Source organism: Engraulis encrasicolus, chromosome 10 (assembly GCF_034702125.1).
Source record: "Engraulis encrasicolus isolate BLACKSEA-1 chromosome 10, IST_EnEncr_1.0, whole genome shotgun sequence".
In the NCBI taxonomy this organism is placed as follows: Eukaryota; Metazoa; Chordata; class Actinopteri; order Clupeiformes; family Engraulidae; genus Engraulis; species Engraulis encrasicolus.
In genome coordinates, this window is record NC_085866.1 from 13,517,520 (window position 1) to 13,536,589 (window position 19,070).

General features: G+C 42.2%; 2 protein-coding genes and 2 long non-coding RNA genes across 5 annotated transcripts in view; 1 reads left to right on the forward strand and 3 right to left on the reverse strand.

The window, feature by feature from the left end:
- Positions 1–132: 132 nt before the first annotated feature.
- On the reverse strand, positions 133–6,884 carry hsd17b10 (hydroxysteroid (17-beta) dehydrogenase 10). The gene is made up of 6 exons (XM_063208085.1): positions 6,786–6,884; positions 6,022–6,186; positions 4,994–5,158; positions 3,106–3,234; positions 1,804–1,912; positions 133–1,281 (listed from the first exon to the last, which is right to left on the reverse strand). The coding sequence occupies exons 1-6, from the start codon at positions 6,807–6,809 to the stop codon at positions 1,091–1,093; spliced, it is 783 nt and encodes a 260-aa protein (XP_063064155.1). The 5' UTR covers positions 6,810–6,884; the 3' UTR covers positions 133–1,090.
- On the forward strand, positions 6,154–16,550 carry LOC134456647 (uncharacterized). Its single transcript, XR_010036351.1, has 3 exons — positions 6,154–6,229; positions 9,785–9,909; positions 16,450–16,550. It is a non-coding gene; the product is annotated as an uncharacterized LOC134456647 (long non-coding RNA).
- Positions 7,190–9,550, reverse strand: LOC134457586 (uncharacterized). Its single transcript, XR_010036458.1, has 3 exons — positions 9,143–9,550; positions 7,726–7,835; positions 7,190–7,634 (listed from the first exon to the last, which is right to left on the reverse strand). It is a non-coding gene; the product is annotated as an uncharacterized LOC134457586 (long non-coding RNA).
- fam120c (family with sequence similarity 120 member C) overlaps positions 10,068–19,070 on the reverse strand; it is a 29,128-nt gene continuing 20,125 nt past the window's right edge. For both annotated transcript variants that reach the window (XM_063208084.1, XM_063208083.1), the window contains exons 14-16: positions 17,355–17,490; positions 17,101–17,170; positions 10,068–16,740 (exon numbers count right to left, since the gene is read on the reverse strand). In XM_063208084.1, coding sequence (XP_063064154.1) covers positions 16,432–16,740; positions 17,101–17,170; positions 17,355–17,490 — 515 coding nt within the window. In that variant the 3' untranslated portion in view covers positions 10,068–16,431. The remainder of the gene's footprint in view (positions 16,741–17,100; positions 17,171–17,354; positions 17,491–19,070) is intronic.

Below are 19,070 nucleotides of genomic sequence, written 5' to 3' on the forward strand. Positions count from 1 at the left end.
TACATGAAAATTATTTAACAGTTTGGAGGAAATATCAGTAATTAGTAGAACGAAACAAAAATGTTGGTTTTACTCTTACTCAGAAATCTATAGCACCTATTCATACAGTTGAGAGAGAAAAACAACAGCATGTTGATGGTACCTAGTTTTTCTTTTAATTTCACATTTACACACAAACATTTCCCTGATTCATCAGCTTTATTAACCGATGGGGTTCCACTTCATCTGCATTACAAAATTGAGAAGAAAAAAATGCAACATTCAGAGTACAGACAAATACAGTTTGGTATTGCCAAACACTAAACTCATCCATCAGTAAATGCACTTTGAAAAGTTAGACTCCCCATGAACAAAGAGCAGCAGAAAAGAATGCAGGAGTCAATGCTCTATGCCATGTATGAAGAGTTGGTTACAGTAACTCATTAGTGCCTGCTGCGCAGAAGTGGTTTTGTTAACAGGAATAAAAGATAAACAATATTACTTCTGCTTCAGCGTCCGTTCTTGCTCTTAATTTTATTTAAAAATATTTAACCACTTGAGATGGATTTTTACAATGGTCCAATCCACCCAATATTGTATCAGTGTCAGTGTTCATGTAACACACACACACAGACAAAAAGGCCCAAACACCACAATCCTGGGGTGTATACTACAAAGGTGATTGTAACCCAGAGGTAGCAGTACTAACAGTAAGTAGGAGTGTTACAGTGAGCTTGCTTGAAATGTCTGTAATGGCATGGTGACATTAGCAATATTGTCCAAAATCATCACCACTGCAAGACCACCATGGATGTTGAACTTAATATGCGTTCACGATACATTGCTTTATGCAAGATACTCAGCCAGGCAGGCACTTCTAACAAGCCCATTGTCCTAATTAAACACAAACCAAAAAAGTGATCATGTCTGCAACTGCTGCCTCTGAGTGCATTTCTCGAAAGCGTCGTTGCTAACCAAGTTGGCAACTTAGTGACAGTGCAATTTCCCATTGGCAACTTACTAAGTAGCTAACTGGTTAGCAACGATGCTTTCGAGAAACGCGGTCCAGGTTTGTTAGATGGGAGTGCATGTCCACCACTCCACTGAGGTTCTAGGGCTGCATACGAATGGCGCCATCAAGTCGTATGACCTCCCCGTTAAGCATGGGGTTCTCGGCGATCGACGTCACCAAGTGTGCAAATTCTGCGGGGTCTCCCAGGCGGGAGGGAAAGGGCACTTGACGAGCCAGGAAGTTTTGCACCTTCTCTGGTAAACCAGCCAGCAGCGGCGTGGCAAACAGACCTGCGGGCAAGGATTTGACAAGTCACTTCAACAGAACACACAGACACAGTATAATTCCTCATCCAATGCAAAAAATTTACTACATTATACAGGTGCATATTCCATTCTAAGCCAGAAAAGAGAAGAACATTTTAAATAACTCAAAACAAGAGGCACAGAGAACTGATCAAACACATAATCACAACAAAAAGGCCATGGTGATCCAGCCCAACTGTGAAGGTGCAACTTACGGTATATTATACAGCAAGGCGGAGTCAGTGAACTTATTCATGGGTTCAACATTTTTGTTGGCTGTGCGACACTAGCTGCGCATAACTCAACCTCTGATTGTTGGAAACCGTTAAAAAAAAAAAAAAAGCTCACGTGGTTGGCTGCCAGCGTCTTGCTCCTCCTCACAACATTGTGTTTATAAAGACGGTGAACCCATCTTTATTGCATGATAAGCATCACATGGATCAAGATTGTGTTTTGATCTACCTCTCTCTACCCCACACACAGAGTTAATTCAGCAGTCGAACTCACCTGGAGCAATGGTGAGGACCCGGATGCCCATGGGAGCGAGGTCACGTGCGATGGGTAGGGTCATGCCCACGATGCCACCTTTAGATGCAGAATAGGCTGCCTGGCCCACCTGTGAATGTCACGTTCAACAGGTAAAAGAACATTAGATTAAGATAGATTTAGGATATTTGTTTTCACATCAGACGGGTTAATTCCATCAGGATCAGCATTAGGGTAGAGAGTAGAGTAATATTCATTAATCCCGATGGAAATGAAGGTGTCCAGTAGCATACAAACATAAGGTGTCCAGTAGCATACAAACATAAATACAGTAAAAAGGGCATTACACACAACATTGCACATATTGTTTATTCCCCCTACATACTGTATATTCACAGATCTCAGATCTCTCTCTTTGACACACACACACACACATACAGCTGTGGTTGTGATGAGAAGAACAACAGTGGTTCATCACATGTGCCATAGCTGAGTGGTAGTCAGATCTTTTGTGATTTTACATCATATACACATAACCGCAGAAATACACCAGCGGCGATCTGAGCGAGTCGAGCGACGGAAGTAATTGACTTTGCATTGAGTCGAGAGACAAAAGCGATTCTGGAGACTAGAGCGATTTGCGCGACGAGCGCGACAATTTGAAGTTGAAATCTTTTCAACTTTCTATGACGCGGTTCGGCGACAAGCCGCGACAGCCAATGACTGTATAGAGGTCAGTGACCACAGCCAATGGGAATGCTTGAATGCTTTGCCTTCTGCCTGTACGGACATACTCTTGTCTCCTCAATCGCTCGTATCGCTTGCTGCTGCACTCTGTCGCTTGAATCGCAGCGCCGCTGGTGTATCTCTGCGGTAATGCATACAATATGCATACAAGAATGGGATGACGGCATTAATGAATCACCCATCAAAATGTATGAAGATTCTCATTTATCCAGGTCATGTTATCCAAAGAATTTAGTTGTTAGCAACCAAGGGCAACTTCTTTGAGCTTGAAAGCTTCCCGCTACAGTACATTAACCACTACTGACCATGACCACGTTTCTCGAAAGCATCTTTGCTAACCAGTTAGCAACTTACTAGGTTTCCAATGGGAAATTGCATTGCACAACCAAGTAAGTTGCTAACTTAGTTAGCAACAATGTTGTTGAGAAACGCACTCCATGCCAAAACCTCTTCCAAGCTGAAAGATGCCGCAAAGTTGTTTACAACGGCAGTTTTCAGACATTGCCGATCAATCAGCAGATTTGAAGCATTTTATCACCAAGATGGTGGACAGAATTCAAGAGAAAAGAAGGGTACCTGTCCATCAAAAGCAGCAACACTGGCAGTGTTGATTACGCAGCCCCTGTGTCCATCTGCGCTTGGTTCATTTTTGCCCATTTCACCGGCAGCCAGACGGATAACATTGAAAGTGCCAGCGATGTTCACCTAACACAAGACAGATTCTGTGATGTACAACACACCATCACCAAAGTTTGAAGAAGCAGTGGTAACTAGGGATGTTAACCGGTAACCGTTTAACCGATAGTCGACTGGATCAACTTTAACCGGTTAAAATGTTCTGCCACCGGTTAACCGGTTTTAATAATAATAATAATTATAATAATAATTTCCTCCCAAAAAACGATAATTTTGAGGTTTTAGAACGATAATTCAGCATTTTCCATCTGGCAACAGTGGCTGGACATGGCAGGTCCTGTCTGCGCAGCAAAAAAAAGCCTTATGTGGAAAATAACCTTTTTAAAAATCAGTGCTGTGCATATCAAGCACGCAAACATTGTATAATTTAAGATTACCGGTTAACCACCGGTTAATGAGTCTCAGTAGCCGGTTAAGAGTTTTTTCAATTTTCGCCATCCCTAGTGGTAACAGTGTAAAAAATACTCTTTAGAAGTCACAAATAGTAACTAACACAATCTCATGAACAGTTCAAAAATAAGGAAGTCTCTCTCTCTCTCTTATTATTATTATCAGGGGTTCTCAATGGGGGTTCTCCAGCCCTTAAGGAGGTGTTAGGGAGCCCTTGGGGGGTGTTGAGAAGGAGACAGCTGAGAGGAGGGAAGCTCAACTGCAAATGGGGAGAATGAGTGCGTTACAATATGCGACCTTGCCTCCTCCACTTGTGCTTGTGGCCTCGTCCCGCCTCCTGGCCCCTCATCCGTGGAGAAAACGATGAAGTTTCCCAGCTGTCAGCCTAGCCACAACAACTTTTGAGGGACTGTTTTTCATTCATCATCCCAATTGCAAATGAGAAAAAGACTTAACAATTGAGCTTTTTCAAGAGATTGAAATATAATGCTGTTGTCAGTGATGTCATCATGACATATTACTTCCTGGTACGAGGAAACAAGGTCGCATATTGTAACGCACTCCAATAGTCCATTTCAAGGGGGGCGTTGACAGGCTTCTGAGAGAGAGTTGGGAGGCTTATGATGAGGTCAAGGGGGTGTTTGAGAACCACTGTTCTACAGAAACTACAACCACAGTGGGTTTACATACAGTGTTGAATCTCGCCCTCAAACCCGTGCCTGCAGTTCACCTAGGGAGCGCTGTCGAGACAGCAGAGGTCATAAGGCTGGCGCTAATAACTGACAATTGTGCTCGCTGTCTGCTGAAACTTGACAATATTACTGTAAGTTCTGTGAAACCAATGTGGATTTCAATTAAATGTACAATAACATGGGAGTTATGTCCTTCTGATTTCCTACAGCTTTGGCATTTATGAGTCAGGCTCCGCTAGCATCTTGCTAACAAAATTGCTTTACGGCCGTCGTGATCACAGCAATGCAGCTGGCCGACCAATCCAAACGCAGTGTGTGAAGCCACTCGTGACGTCATATTGACAATAAAGACGTATTTTACAAAGATCCAGCAAGTTTAAACATTCAAACTAACTGCTGTTTGAAAGGATAATCTATCCTGCCTTTTGGAAAAATAAAATGAAACGATGATACCAATTCTCTCCCAAAGCAATGGCAGCATCGTGGTTGAGCTCCATGGGACCACATTCATTTCAACAGCCTCTGCGCTCCTTGGCGCTCCTCTGCGCTGTCTGGATGGCGCCACTTAGTGGACAGTACCACCCGGAAAAAGTAGCGAGATTGCTCTCTCGTACTACCCATAAACACTCTCTGCTACAACTGAAACACTTGGTAGAGGGTCTATGTGTTTAGCGGCTAGTACTCACAGTGATGACGCGCTGGAAGTCCTCCAGGCTATGAGGAAGGTCCTTTTTGAAATTGTAGGTCTTCACAGCAACCGCAATACCAGCACAGTTCACGGCCAAGTCCAGACGACCAAACTTCTCCCGTGCCAGAGACACAGCTGACCGCACGTCTGCCTCTGAGGTAACCTGCGATGTATATGGAGGCACAAGACAGAAAGCACAGGATGAGTAAACGAAAGAAAGAACAAGAGCCCAACTGGGAAACTCCAACTCCCATTGTCACTGTGACACAGCACCCCACAGCACACAAGTGTTCGCTGCACACAACAAAATTGCATGTATGCCTCACCCGTGCAAGGGGGCAGCCCCCAATGGCACCCCAAGGGAGCAGTGCAGCGGGACGGTACCATGCTCAGGGTATCTCAGACATGGAGGAGGATGGGGGAGAGCACATTGAGAGTACTGTGATGTTTTATTTCGACACCCAACTTGGGACAGTCATGGGTAAGCGGTGAGGGCATCAGCCTTGTAGCCCAAAGGTTGCCGGTTCGACTCCCAGTCCGCAACCCTGCCTAGGGGGAGTAATTAACCAGTGCTCTCCCCATTGACAGTATATATATACCTACTATAGAAATGCATTGAGGGCACCACCAACAGGGTGATGTCGGCCCACATGGCAAAGCAAATGCACCATTCTGGCTTGTACAGCCTGGGGTAACAAGGATACATGACAACATACGGAAACAATAATCTCAACCTTTGTTCAATTAGACATTGACTCAAGCAAGGCTTTTCTACACCAATAAAAGCACATCAATGTCAGATAAATACCCAGGGAAAAAAACTAGAGGCTACTCCGCTCACAATATTGTTGACATTATTTTGTGATGTGGTTGGGATATAAACAGAATCAGTGACTCTTCAATTATGTCGGCTGTGATACAGGCCCTACTTGACTTCAAAACATGACGCTGCAAATATAGTAAATGTTTTGACAGACGGGCAGAATATCAGCCATAATCACTGGCTAAACCGTGTTACATACTTACATCAGCTGGGGCAAAGGCACAGCGGTCACCAAGGGTGGCTGCAAGGTTGTGGCCGTCTGAACTAGGCAGGTCCAAGATCACGGCGCAGGCACCTTGGCTCACCAGTCGTTCCACGGTTGCCCGACCCAAACCAGAGGCTCCTCCGGTCACCAGGCCGACCATGCCCTGTCAGACGCAAGCACCGTGCGCAACACAAACACTCAGTCAGGTATGTCCCACACACATTGTGCAAAGGAACTTTCTTGACATACACACTACAACAAAATATTGTTTGTATTCAGGAGACCCCCACGTGCTCATTCTAACGTGTATGCTTTATCAAGATTGAAAGAAAGATGTTAACAATTTAACATACATTTGCCATGCACTCAGTGATCTTTAGTGTGGAGCAATTGCACCTATCGTTACATCAGAGGTAATCAAGTACATAGCAAGTAAGGCTAGTAACATTTGTGTTTCTGCAAAGTCTGCGGTATCGCCATGTCTTGTCTTGACTGAAGCGTGCATTACGTAAGTCGTAAACACACACAAAATGAATGAGCCCTTTCACCTCGAAGGCCTGAAAGGGGCAATAAGTTTGCTCACTTGCTAATTGCTATTGTTGTGAAGCTAACATGATATGGATAGTAGCAAACCAGTTGGATCATATTCCAATTCCAAAGTGTGTCAGAGGGCATACGCACAAAGGTAACGTTTACTTCAACTTATGTGGCTCGTGGAACATTGATGTATGTTTTAATACAGCGATCACCACGCTCGCTCACCTTGACACTCCTGATGTTCGCCATGTTCAAATGCACCCAAGACCCGATTCGTGGATAGTCTTTCTGGCCGGCAAACCAATGTTCAACCAATGAACGCCTTTCTGTGTAAAACGCCCCTTCTGGTAATTGGTCCTAGTGCAAGAGACTGAGAAACTGTTCAACCAATCGGAATTTGAAGTGGCTAGACGCATGAGGTCACACAGGGCAACAATTTCACGGTCCTCCCCCTGACATATCAACTCTTATACCAGCAACAATGAATACACATTGAGTTGCTGATTCACATGCTTAATTCTTCCTTGCATTACTGCAAAATGTTTGCTAATGCTATTCATGTCTTACAATGTGTGAAAACAACATGACAACTTCACAACATAAATGACAGAAACAAGACAATATTTATTTATTTAGTGATTCATTTATTAACAAAGAATGATTCGTTACAAAGATGTTTTATATTGCATCAAGTTATGAAAGCTATTCTATGTTTACAGAAACACCTTGAAAACAGAAAAAGACCCCAAGAGGAAAACAAATGAATGTCAATGTCAAATTCTTGAGGCATAGTTGCTCTCTTATGGAAGGCAGTAAGCTGTATAGTTATCTCCAGCAAGGGGGGCAAGTCAAAACAAATCCCCAACAACACAACTTACTACCTCACCACAGCAGAGCCACAAAGGGAACACTCAGACACACATAAATTAAGATGAGGCACTTTAATATTGGGTTTCAAAAGACTGCCCAATGCAGTTCAAGTGAAGCATGGGTGACCTCCTTCTTGTGTTCTTCAGTGTCACCACACCTCCAATGGTCGAGGATGCTTCTGCATGCGTCATGTTGATACGGTGGCTGTAGGAAAGACAGTAGACTGTATAGTTATCTCCCAGATCTGGTGTGATCCTAAACTATACAAACTACTACCTCATCCCACAGAGCCCACCAAGATGGCCATTGCTGGCCAAGACCTCCTCCGCCGATGTCGTTTGGTGATGAAATTGTCAGACGAGCAGGAAGTTCACCTGCTACAATTCCAGCCGATAGTGCCACTTACTGTAAATCAGAGAGAGAGAGAGAGAGAGAGAGAGAGAGAGAGAGAGAGAGAGAGAGAGAAGAGGAAAATTAATGCAAGATACAGACGGATGCCTAGATACATGCACAACATCCTTTAAAATACAGCAGCCCATGCTCTACATTTTCAGTTAACACTGATTTTCTCTTCCAGTTACTTCGTACCCCCCTTCCCAGTATTCTCTGTGAACTGTCAGGAGGACAACTTACACATATTCTGCACGACTGCTCACCCCAACCAATGTTGGACTCATCATGTAGTTGCAATTTTGAACGATTTTCGCATTCCAGCAAACTATTATCATAAGCAGCTCTTCTCTGGTCCTCACATGACCGTTTCAGTGATGGCTGCATCCTTGTTGATGCCTTTCCCTGGCCAACGAAGCCAAGAAATATGCTGCTGTGACACTCCTTCGATAATATGATTGGAGGAAGTATGGTTGGATGACAAGTGAATGTACAGGGTAAGCATGACAAAGCTTATGGTAGCCAAACAAGCAGAAATTCAGGCATATGCAATACAAAACCTGAACAGATGTAGACATTTTACACAGACTACGTTTCCTGCCAACATAAGCAAGCAGTGGGCCTTATGCTTTTCGGCAACCAGCGATGCAATTTTGTACATGATGCAATGCAACACCAGCTAGACATATTCACAGTCACAGACAGTATGCTACGTGACATGCACCAAGACCACTTGTCACTGTCACCTCTTGAACTTGCATGACGTAGGGATATCAAAAGCCAAAGGTATAATTACGCTTAAAAAAACAACCACACATGGCTACCACAGCAACTGGTGTAACTAAAAAACAAAACCACATGGATTAAGAAATCTTTCCTTCTCTTGAGAAGTTACAGGCCATGGTTAGCCAGTGTAGCTAGCCAAAACATAACCATTCCACATCATTGATAGCCAACGACGTGGGCAGGCTTTCTGCAAATTACTACACTATGCCCACTACACGTTTTCAATTCCCCGTACTGTCAACGAAGCAATCACATGCGAATGCCGTCAAGATATTTAATCCAAGTCAACATAACTTTACATACGGCCTTGAATCTTGTTGCCAACTCATCAAACTTGCGGTTGGCTATCCGCTAGTTAGCTAGCTGTCTGTGGACTCACTGGAGGTGGACACTAGAACTACAGCTATTAAAAATAGACAGACTTTGATTACAGGCACCTAAGTCAACCGGCCCATCAGACTTTTTTAAATGCATGTATGGCAGATATAATGTGAACACATATTATTAAGGCGTCAGGTTGAAATGAGTTTACCTACCGTGCATGAGGAAGCTGGCACGTTGGCGTACAGTACAAGCTAACACAGGCTACCTCTTCTCGTCAAAGACGAGAAATTAAAAATGGCGGTGCGCAGACCAGTCATTAAGCAAAAAATAACAGTTCTTGAAAGTAGCTAAACCACAGCTAGTTGAAATTAATACTACAGTACATTAAGTCATGACATCTAGTCAGATGCATATGAATAACACCCATCTAATCAGAATCCTCATTTACGCACAGCCTCCCTCCCGACATGTCCTCGCATCTGTTAACGTTGTATTTGCTTCCGCCATCTTCCACCCAAAAGCAGGCGCAGATTGTAAACTCTCGCGAGATCAAATGGGTAAGCGTGATTTCTTTAAAGTGACAGGAGAGCCGCACCCTCGAGTAACTTATTGCTTGGTGATAGTTCTATTGAATCTGAGAGGGCCTGCGCCAGTAGTTATCAACCTCTTTTGGCCTGGGACCCCATTTTCACACCCTACATTTCTGGGGTCCCCATATGTTACAGATTTTAGCGACAAAAAACGTGACAAGCATGCTGATTTGTATGCTATTATTATCATTATATATATATATATAAGTCTTAAGATTGTATGTGGCAGTCAAAATATTTACCGGTACTTATTTTATTTTACAGAATTCTTTTTTCACACCTAGACCAGAGACTGGATTAGACATTCCAGGCGACCCCAGATGGGGTCCTGACCGCAGTGTTGAAAAACACAGGCCTACTCACTCTTCCCTCTACCAACTGCTTATTACGTAAGTAATGTTGAAGAATTGAAGAAACCTTCAGTGACAATTATTTTGTTTTAAAATATGTATATATACATTAAGAGAAATCAACATAATCCTTGTGCCAATACGATCCTTTGCCTCACAAGTCACAAAACACACACAATTAAAAAACACAAACAATATTTACTAAAAGAATAAAATTTATTTCAGCACTGTAAGTCATTTCCCAACCGTACGACCAAGACTGCCAACTCTGACTCTCTTTCTTTCATTCCCTCATAGCCTTACTGGCTTTCCTCTCCATCCACCGTGAAATCTGACCACAACAGCAAGACAAGTAAAAAAAAAAAAAAAGTTTCTTTCCAAAACCATCTGGTGCTTTCTTTACACTAAAAATGAGACTTGTTAATATCAATCTGAATCATAACAGCAATAATTATAATAATGACGATGAGATTAACCCTCACTACACAAGCTCATTGGTAGAATCTGACACACACATCAGAACACCAGTTCCAAATGAATGAATCAGTCTTCCAATTACAGACGACAATTGTGTTGCCTACAAATGGGTCATATGCTAATTTATCCGCCCAAATAATGGTAATAGTAAAAACAAAAAAATGAACATGGAAGAGGGTTGATGCTGTGATGAGGCATAGAGCACATGAACATCTGCAAGGTGGTCTGGGTGAGTCATAATACACAACACTTCATCATTGGCTTACAATCTGAAAAGGCAGGTAGAAAGCAGAGAGCGTGCCCTGTGGTGTTAGGGCCCACAGAGTCAGGATGTGCGGTGGGGTGGACATTTAGGGCCAGAATACACCAAAAACACTTTGAGACACACGGCTACAGAGAAAAATGGGCTTGCTAAACTCACTGTGTCTGAGAGATAGTGTGTATGCACGTATGATAGGGAGTGAGCATGTGTGTCTAAGCACATCTTTAGAAAGTGTTTAGAGCACTGAACCTTTGTGTGACGTCCACATAGGCGTGCTTTGGAGCGGAGAGGATGTTTGACAAGCAAATGAGAGGCAAATGTTGGGACTTGTCTGTATCGAGACCTGTGTCCACTCACTCACAAGGATAATGACAAAAACTAAAACAAAAACAAGAATCTTATTCTTAGCAACGAAATTGGACGATACAAGACTTGGCCACTTTTCACCAAAAAGATGTAAACATCACAAGTTTCCTTCATTCAGTTTCTTGTCATGGACCCATAACTTGTGTCTTTCACATCTCTATATAAATGTAAATATATATATCTATATATGTATATACCATATAGTTTTCAAATTAACAAAAGGTATCTAATTTTGGGCCGACATCAATAGATAAGAAAAGTATGCACTTTGGTTCAGTTGTGGAGTTTCTTCTGCTTTGTGCAAGGGTGCAAGGCTCCGCTCGAATAAAATAGACTTTAGTTAATTCAAGGCTGGGGACAAAAAAAATAAAAATAAAAATAGGTTTTGAAAATGGTCTTCAGAAAGAAAAAAAAAATGGGCATCTCAATTTAGCCAGGCGATAATTACATCATAATGGTGAAGTGGTCAGAAACAATACCATACAAAATACAAATAAGGAAAATTGCAATCATTACAGTTTTGAAAATATCTATCTGCTAAGCGTATCTGATTACTAACTGTAGAAACAGCAGGAGTAGCAGTTTGTAATAACATTAGAAAATAGTAAGAAAAGCATTTTGCACAACTGAACGAAAACCAAAGAGGGATGTTATTTTTTTTTTGTTCTGCTGAAAAGACTTTTTTCCCATGTTCTGGCTACGGTTACATACAGACTGGTTATCAATGTTAATATTACTCTTACGGTTAGTATAGTGGGTTAAGGATACAGTACTGAAGTCAAGGAAAGAGAGGCCTGGATATACCAATGGAAACAGAGGAAAGATAGTACATAGATACACGGCATCACGATTAGGGTGACTTTCGGGTCTGACGAAGATAGAACTATCGCTATATCAAACTCGCCAAAGTGACAGACCGCGCTATAGAAGAAGGGGTTTGTGTGAGAAAAGAGACAAGTGGACTCGAGTCTTTGGGGACGTATGGAGATGATCCAGTCACCTATGACTGCCGCTACATGCAAGGAATAGTCTGACTTTGAATGGATGGTTGGCAATATTTGGTTTACGCATGGGTTGTGTAACCTCTTGATTCATTCCGAATGCGGCCGCATTTCAGAGGCATTCTGGTAGCACAACACGCTTCCTTCCACACATGTTAACGGGATATTCCAGAACTTGTTTTAAACCTGACAACATTCTGTTTGAACCTGCAATACTCCCTGCATGTAACTGCAGTCAATGTGAGTAATGTCCAAATGAGGAGGATGGTAGAGTGAGGCTCAGTTATAAGTGCTCACACTCAATGAATCCAAGGGTGGGATGAAACAAAATGGGGATTACAGACAATGAGAACATCAAAGCTAAATGATTCGAACATAATAACTAACACCATCTCACTACAATCCTACTTAGTTTTATGCCAATTTTAGCAAGTAAATGAAAGCAATTTCTTTTTTTTCCCATTAAACTTGGAATGAGCAGGTTAGAAACGAATTCTTAAATGGGGAGAAAATGTTAGGAAATGAAAAGAAAGAACAAGAGAAAAGTCTGGGAAAGGATAAATTGAAATCCGAAACAAAACAATAATCACTAATTTAACATTTACGTACTCAACTAAAAACAAAAATGATAACATTCTGGACAATACACCACCTGTGAAAGTGATTGTGATTTCTTAAAAATTATGCTAGCTAGTGTCTCTATGCGCAAAACACCAAATGTGTGTATATGTCTATGAATGTTTGTGTGTGTTTGTATTCCCAAACTGAAGGAACAAGTTGCATCATTCGAGTTCCAGATCAACATAATCAGTGTATGTGTCCATCAACCAATGATCATTTGCATTCAGATAAACAATCACTGAAATGCACTATCCTCCTCTATCACAACATGGAAAGTAAAACATGATGAGTTGAACCTAACTGAAATTTCAGTTTGTGTAAATGAATCAGGTGTGTGAGTGTGTGTGTTTGTATACATGTCTTTTTTTGTGTGCAAGTGTGGTATCTGCATGTGCTTGAGGAGAAAAATGTTTTACCATTTTTAACACTCAAGTACTTCTGTATACCATTTCAATGAAATGCAATAAACATCCTGTCCTAAGATCCAAGTTCATCGTAATTAAGATTTGCGTATACCGTATAATTCTAGGCTTAGTATACAGTCCGTCAAGCTATTTTCTAGATTAGTCTGGCTCTTTTACTACAGATCAGTGAAGTATGTCCAGTACTGTCATTTACTGTAGGAGCTTTTTCTAAGAAACATATACTTTTGTACTATTTGTAATATTTAAATCCTATTATAAACCTTTCAATTGCAAACCCTTATTTTAAAAACTTTTGCCTCATCAATTGAATACACTGAAAGGGCCTTTTAAAGTGTATCAGTGTAGCAATACATGGCATGGGTTAGAAGAGCTATATCCCACAGGGGAGAGAACATTAACAATATACATCAACACTTAAATATTAAGGGTTTCTGTCACACCTTGCTTTATATAGCTTTTCAGATATATTTTTTTGTGGCACAAGATAGATTTAATATAGTAATAAAATAAGGTGCTTGTCAGTGACTTGCCTTTCTGTGAATTTGTTTATGTTATGTTTAATTCACCTGGGGATTCTTATTACTACCGGTTGTGTTCTTGATAGGTTTGCTGTTCTACCATCCACTGATACATGTCCGCTTAAAGTGACTTAAAAAAAAAAAATCACAATGTAGACCTGTTTCGCCTGTTGCTACACCCAACAAATAACCAATAAAACAAAAACAAAACAAGAAACTAAAATTCGTTAATCGGGGTCTCATTAAAGTAAAAATATATATTTTTTCCTTGCCAGGTAAGAGCACCTCTGTCCTCCTTTAATAAAGGACCAAAAGTGCCTCGGGTTATAAATATTTCGCTATAAGTGCTTTCCTGTTTTTTTTCCCCACCTTTTCTTTTTCTATGTAAAAAGGTGCACGACAAGCATCACGGCCACAAGTACTGTAGAGCTCCAGCGCATGGTCACAGGGGCACGGACAGGCACAAGCACGGGGGGAAAAAATCTGTTTTCAAACGCTCATGAGAACAACAAGATCACAAACGGCATGTCGAGTCTTTTCCATATTCTTTTTCAAAATCATCGTAATTCAAAGAATTATGAACAAAAACAAAAGAAGAATAAAACTCGGCAATGGTTGGGAATGCTGGTTAGGCACAAATCAAGCGCTGACGGCCAGAGGAAGGGGAACAAGTCAACGGATCACAGATGGTGTCTCATTGGCAAAAACGGAGGTGACACTTAGGATAGGACCTCTAAGCAGCTCAACAGGGCACTTTGTATTCCCAACCATTGGCTTCAAAAAAAGACTCCACTACACCTGAGGGCACTGCGACCCCTCATTTCAGGTGTATATATAAATCTATGTATACTATACACATACATAACTACAATGACATCGAATGGATATATACGGTCTCGTTTTCTTTTCTTAATTTGAGCTTTCCTCTCTATTAAAAGTTTAGAAGTCATAGATCCCTCCTTATGTTTCTTGGCTCGGTTGGTTATAGCCAGGTTTGTGGGTGACACAGGAGGAGACTGAAAGGTTTTTAAAACAAAGCGTTGCTCCTTGGCTTCGCTCTGTTCTCACATTCAAATGGGTCAAGACTACATGCACACGTCATGCAGAGACAAAAAAAGAAAGGAAAGAAAAAGAATAATAAGTGGGTTTGGTTGGCGAGGGGGAAAGGGGCCGTTTCTACACAGTCTCACTGTCAGAAATATCAATAAGGGCTGCCGGTTTGACAACCCGTCCTCGCTAACTAAATGCTGGGGGCTCTTTTGAAGATTTTTTTTTTTAAAGCATCTGTACAATCCTAATTCATACAATAAATAAATAGTAAGTGCCATTATGTTGATATACAATCAATAAAATGTTTTTTTCTTTTCTTTTGGGGCGTAGCAATTAATAAGAGCTTTAGATGTTGGGGTTTTGGGAGGGAAAATTTGCATAAATCAAATATTTTGGGGGGAGGGGAGGGAGGGGGTGATGCCATAAGGTGCTTTCGTTGTTTCTTTTGGATTTTGTCGTTTAGTTAAGTGTTTGTTTGTTTTTTTTGCTGTTTTTTTTTTGTCATTTAGAGCAGCGCACAGAATTGGTACCACCCAGAGTGCTGTTGGGTCGTGGCAGTGCAACGCTAGGCAAAAGGGTTTCAAGAGGAGAAAAAATTAAAAGGTGAAAAAAGAAAAAAGAAAACAAGAAGACAGAGAGGAGGACTGGCCCCCTGGCTAGAGTTGTAGAGGGGCTGATAGAGGACTGGGCTTGCAGTGTTTTCTCCCAGAATCCCAATCCGTCTCCTCTAGTCTCTTGTCAAAGACGACCTCGGTGATCAATAGCACATCAACAACACCCTTTCGAAACAGGGGCTGGCCTCTGAGTTGGAATGTACAGTAGCAAACACACACACACACACACACGTGCAATGTGTGCGCACACATACCGACGCATACACACACGCACGCGCGCATGCACAAACACGCACGCACATAAGGGTTGACAAGAGGAATGACACATTTTTGCTTGCCCAACTCAGAGAGGCTAGCTCACAGGTTGCAGGGGTGAGATCACTCCAGCTAGTCTAGAGTTCATCAGGAGGGCTGGGCTGGCTTGGAGAGGGCATGGAGAGGCCGCCAACAACACTGTGCGAGTCCTGATCATGCAGCACAACAGCTGATAGAAATCGATTAGATTAGAAACCCCTCCCTCCCATCCCGAAGTCCTGTACCGCTCTTAAAGCAAGAGCGTTTTTTTTTTTACAATGCACTTTAGACTTAACTTGGCGATTTCCTCAATGGGTGGAGTTCACCCAAAACGAAAAACAAAATTACTTTAGGACAAAAAAAACAACAGGGGCTGCTGCAGCCTTTTCCAGGCAACTACTGTAGATAACCAAGAGACTTTTCTACAATGCCTAGGGAAACTAAAGGGTTCTTTTAAAAACTGGCAAGCAGATAAAGAGTGTGTTGGGAGGGGAGATTGGGAAGGGCTGATACGGAGGAGGCTTCTCCCAAAGCTGTACAATTGAGAGCTGGATGCGCATGGAGGTCTTTGGGGAAGGGAGGCTGGGCTTTGGAGGTTAGCACTGCTTCTAAAGAAAATTAAATTGCTTGGGGGGGATACAACAAAACAAAAACATTAAAAAAAAGAAACAAAAACAAAACAAAAAAAATCAGGTGACTGGTGGATCACTGCTTGACCCACAAAACCCAAATGCGTGATCTTCAGCAGACATAGCATCATAAATTATACTGATTTCGCGACAGGGAAACTAAAAAAGTGGCTACTGCGGCCCCTTGGATTTAGGATTTTTGCAAGGAAAGGCAGTCTAACACGCATCACTCTCTCCTCCACGTTCACTCGCTTTCATGACATAATCGGGTTGATTCTCATCTTGTTTCGTTTGTTTGTTTTTTTCACTCCTCTTTCTGTAGTGCACCCTCAGATGGGCAGTCATCAAGGCAACAAGGGGCCTCTACCTCAACCCCATCTCCTGATTGGTTGTCTCTGCTGGCTAAGGCACACTGGATTGGCTGGGCCAGAGGTGGCAGGTCCAGGGGCTGGCCAATGGCGGCCCCAGTCCCTAGGGAGCTGCCATTCAGCTGCTGCTGCTGAGGAGGCGACCCGCCTGCTCCTTCAGCAGGTCCGGGGGTCATCGGGGCCCCCTTGGCCTCCTCTGTCGACTTTGGGGGACTGCCGCTGCCAGGGGGTGGTGACGAAGACGTCTGTGGAGCAACAACAATCAGCATTAACCGCAATCGCAAGTGGAAGAATAGAAAACTTTTTTTTGTGTGTGGGGGGGGGGTTTATGCCTTTATTTGACAGGACAGTCGAAGATTGTGACAGGAAGCGAATGGGACAGAGAGACAGGGGAGGATCTGGAAATGACCCCGCCCGGACTCGAACCGGGGTTCCCGTGGGTGGGCATGCAAGCCCAAATGAAAGCCATGGGCAGTCATGGGTAAGCGGTTAGGGCGTTGTAGACTTGTAACCCAAAGGTTGCCCGTTCGAGTCCCGACCTGCCAGGTTGGTGGGGGGAGTAATTAAACAGTGCTCTCCCCCATCCCAATGGCTGCCATGCATACCTGTGTTCTGTTGGTGGGGGGCTTCTTCCCTCCTCCACCCCTTCCTTTTGGCGTGACCTCTTTACCCCTTCTGTGATGGGGACACGAGACAAAAGAAAAAAAAAAAAAATCAGGGCAGGGGACAGCAGCAAACAGCATGCCGCCGTTTTCACTCCTAACACAAGGCTAAATTTAGACGCGAGACACAGTAATTGGAAACAGAGACCAGCTAACACAAACACACACATGCTGATCGGTTGTGGTCAACAACGTACCCTTTTCCGCCTCCAACCGAAACCACCTGCATGTTGAACCCCCCTCTTCCACGGACTGGTTTGTTCCCAGCCCATTGGCCTACAACCATGCCGGCTATTTCCAACTTGCCTCCCTGGGGAGGTATGGACTGGATGCCTGCAGGGAACAGAGTGTAGGACAACAGGGTTTAGTGCGCTTGTAGAAGGATAATAATGAAAAATGCAGGTTCCATGCATGGCTGTGTGAATATGCCTGTGACTGTGTGTGTGTGTGTGTGTGTGTGTGTGTGTGTGTGTGTGTGTGTGTGTGTGTGTGTGTGTGTGTGTGTGTGTAATACAGTGACCCAGTTCATACAGTAACTGCTTCTGTGCTGCCCTGATCGACTTCCTTGCACACGTGTGGGTTTGGCTTGGAAAGTGGTGGGGACATTATGCTATATTTGCATTATATTTATGAAAAAATGGCGTGGACAAGCTAGGTTTATATCAAAAGTAGTGTGGACATGTCTCCACCATCCACACCTAAAATTATGCCCATGCTTTCCTTGCATTCCACCACCAACAAACAAAAATATACACACATTTCTCCAAATTGTAAACAAAACTACAATTATCATGGCAATATGACTAGCTGAATTTGGTTTTGGTGTACATCCTTTCTTTACTTGCTGAATAATATAAAATGGGTGTCCACATACGGAAAATAAGTCTTAAACTAAATCCTGTGATCGTGGAGAATACATTCAGGCAAATCTGAATTACAATCAGAGCATTTGGTTATTCATGTAAAGAAAAAAAAGGTAAGGTAACTTAAAAGGTCAACATCAACACATCATAACATTGAATCAAAAGATATTGCATATGGACTTATGTAATAATGTATGTGTGTATGTATGCATGTGTGTGTGTATGTATGTATGTATGTATGTATGTATGTATGCATGTGTGTGTGTATGTATGTATGTATGTATGTATGTATGTAATAATGTATATATGTACATATGTACGCATGTACGTATGTACGTATGTATGTATGTATGTATGTATGTATGTATGTATGTATGTATGTCTGTCTGTCAGGGCTTGACACTGGCACCTGCCAACTTCCCAAATGCTGGTAAAACTTGGCTGTGGCTGTTAACAATTTCAGTGTCACTAGCCAATTTGGCAGGTAGCTTATTCTATGGTATGACATATCAGAATAGCCTGCAATATACTGCACTTTGCCCCCTGTATATCAATTTTGTATCAATTGTTTGTAGAAGTTTGAGAAAACGGTCAGTTACTCCGTTTCTATTTGTATGATTTATTTCCATGTAGAAAGCTGTGCACTCATCTTCTTGCTTTAGCACCTCATCTTCTGAAGTTAGAAAGTGTCATGATGAATAAAAAAAAGAAACAACATCAAATTTGTGGCTAGTAGAATAGCTGAATGGCTAGTGACTTGGGAAAACCACTAGCCACAATGGCCAGCAAGCGAAAAAGTTAATGTCAAGCCCTGGAATGTATGTATGTATGTATGTATGTATGTAATGTATGTATGTGTTAGGGATGCAAATTATCGATTAATTCATTAATCATTAGTTGATAGCCTTATCGATCGACTTACGATTAATTGATAAGCGGCGTTTTACCCCCAAAATCTCAATGTTTCTTGAAAAAACATACTAAATCTAAAAAATGTAATTAAAAAATGAGATAAAATACCACATTTACATTAATTCTATTTCAATTCTT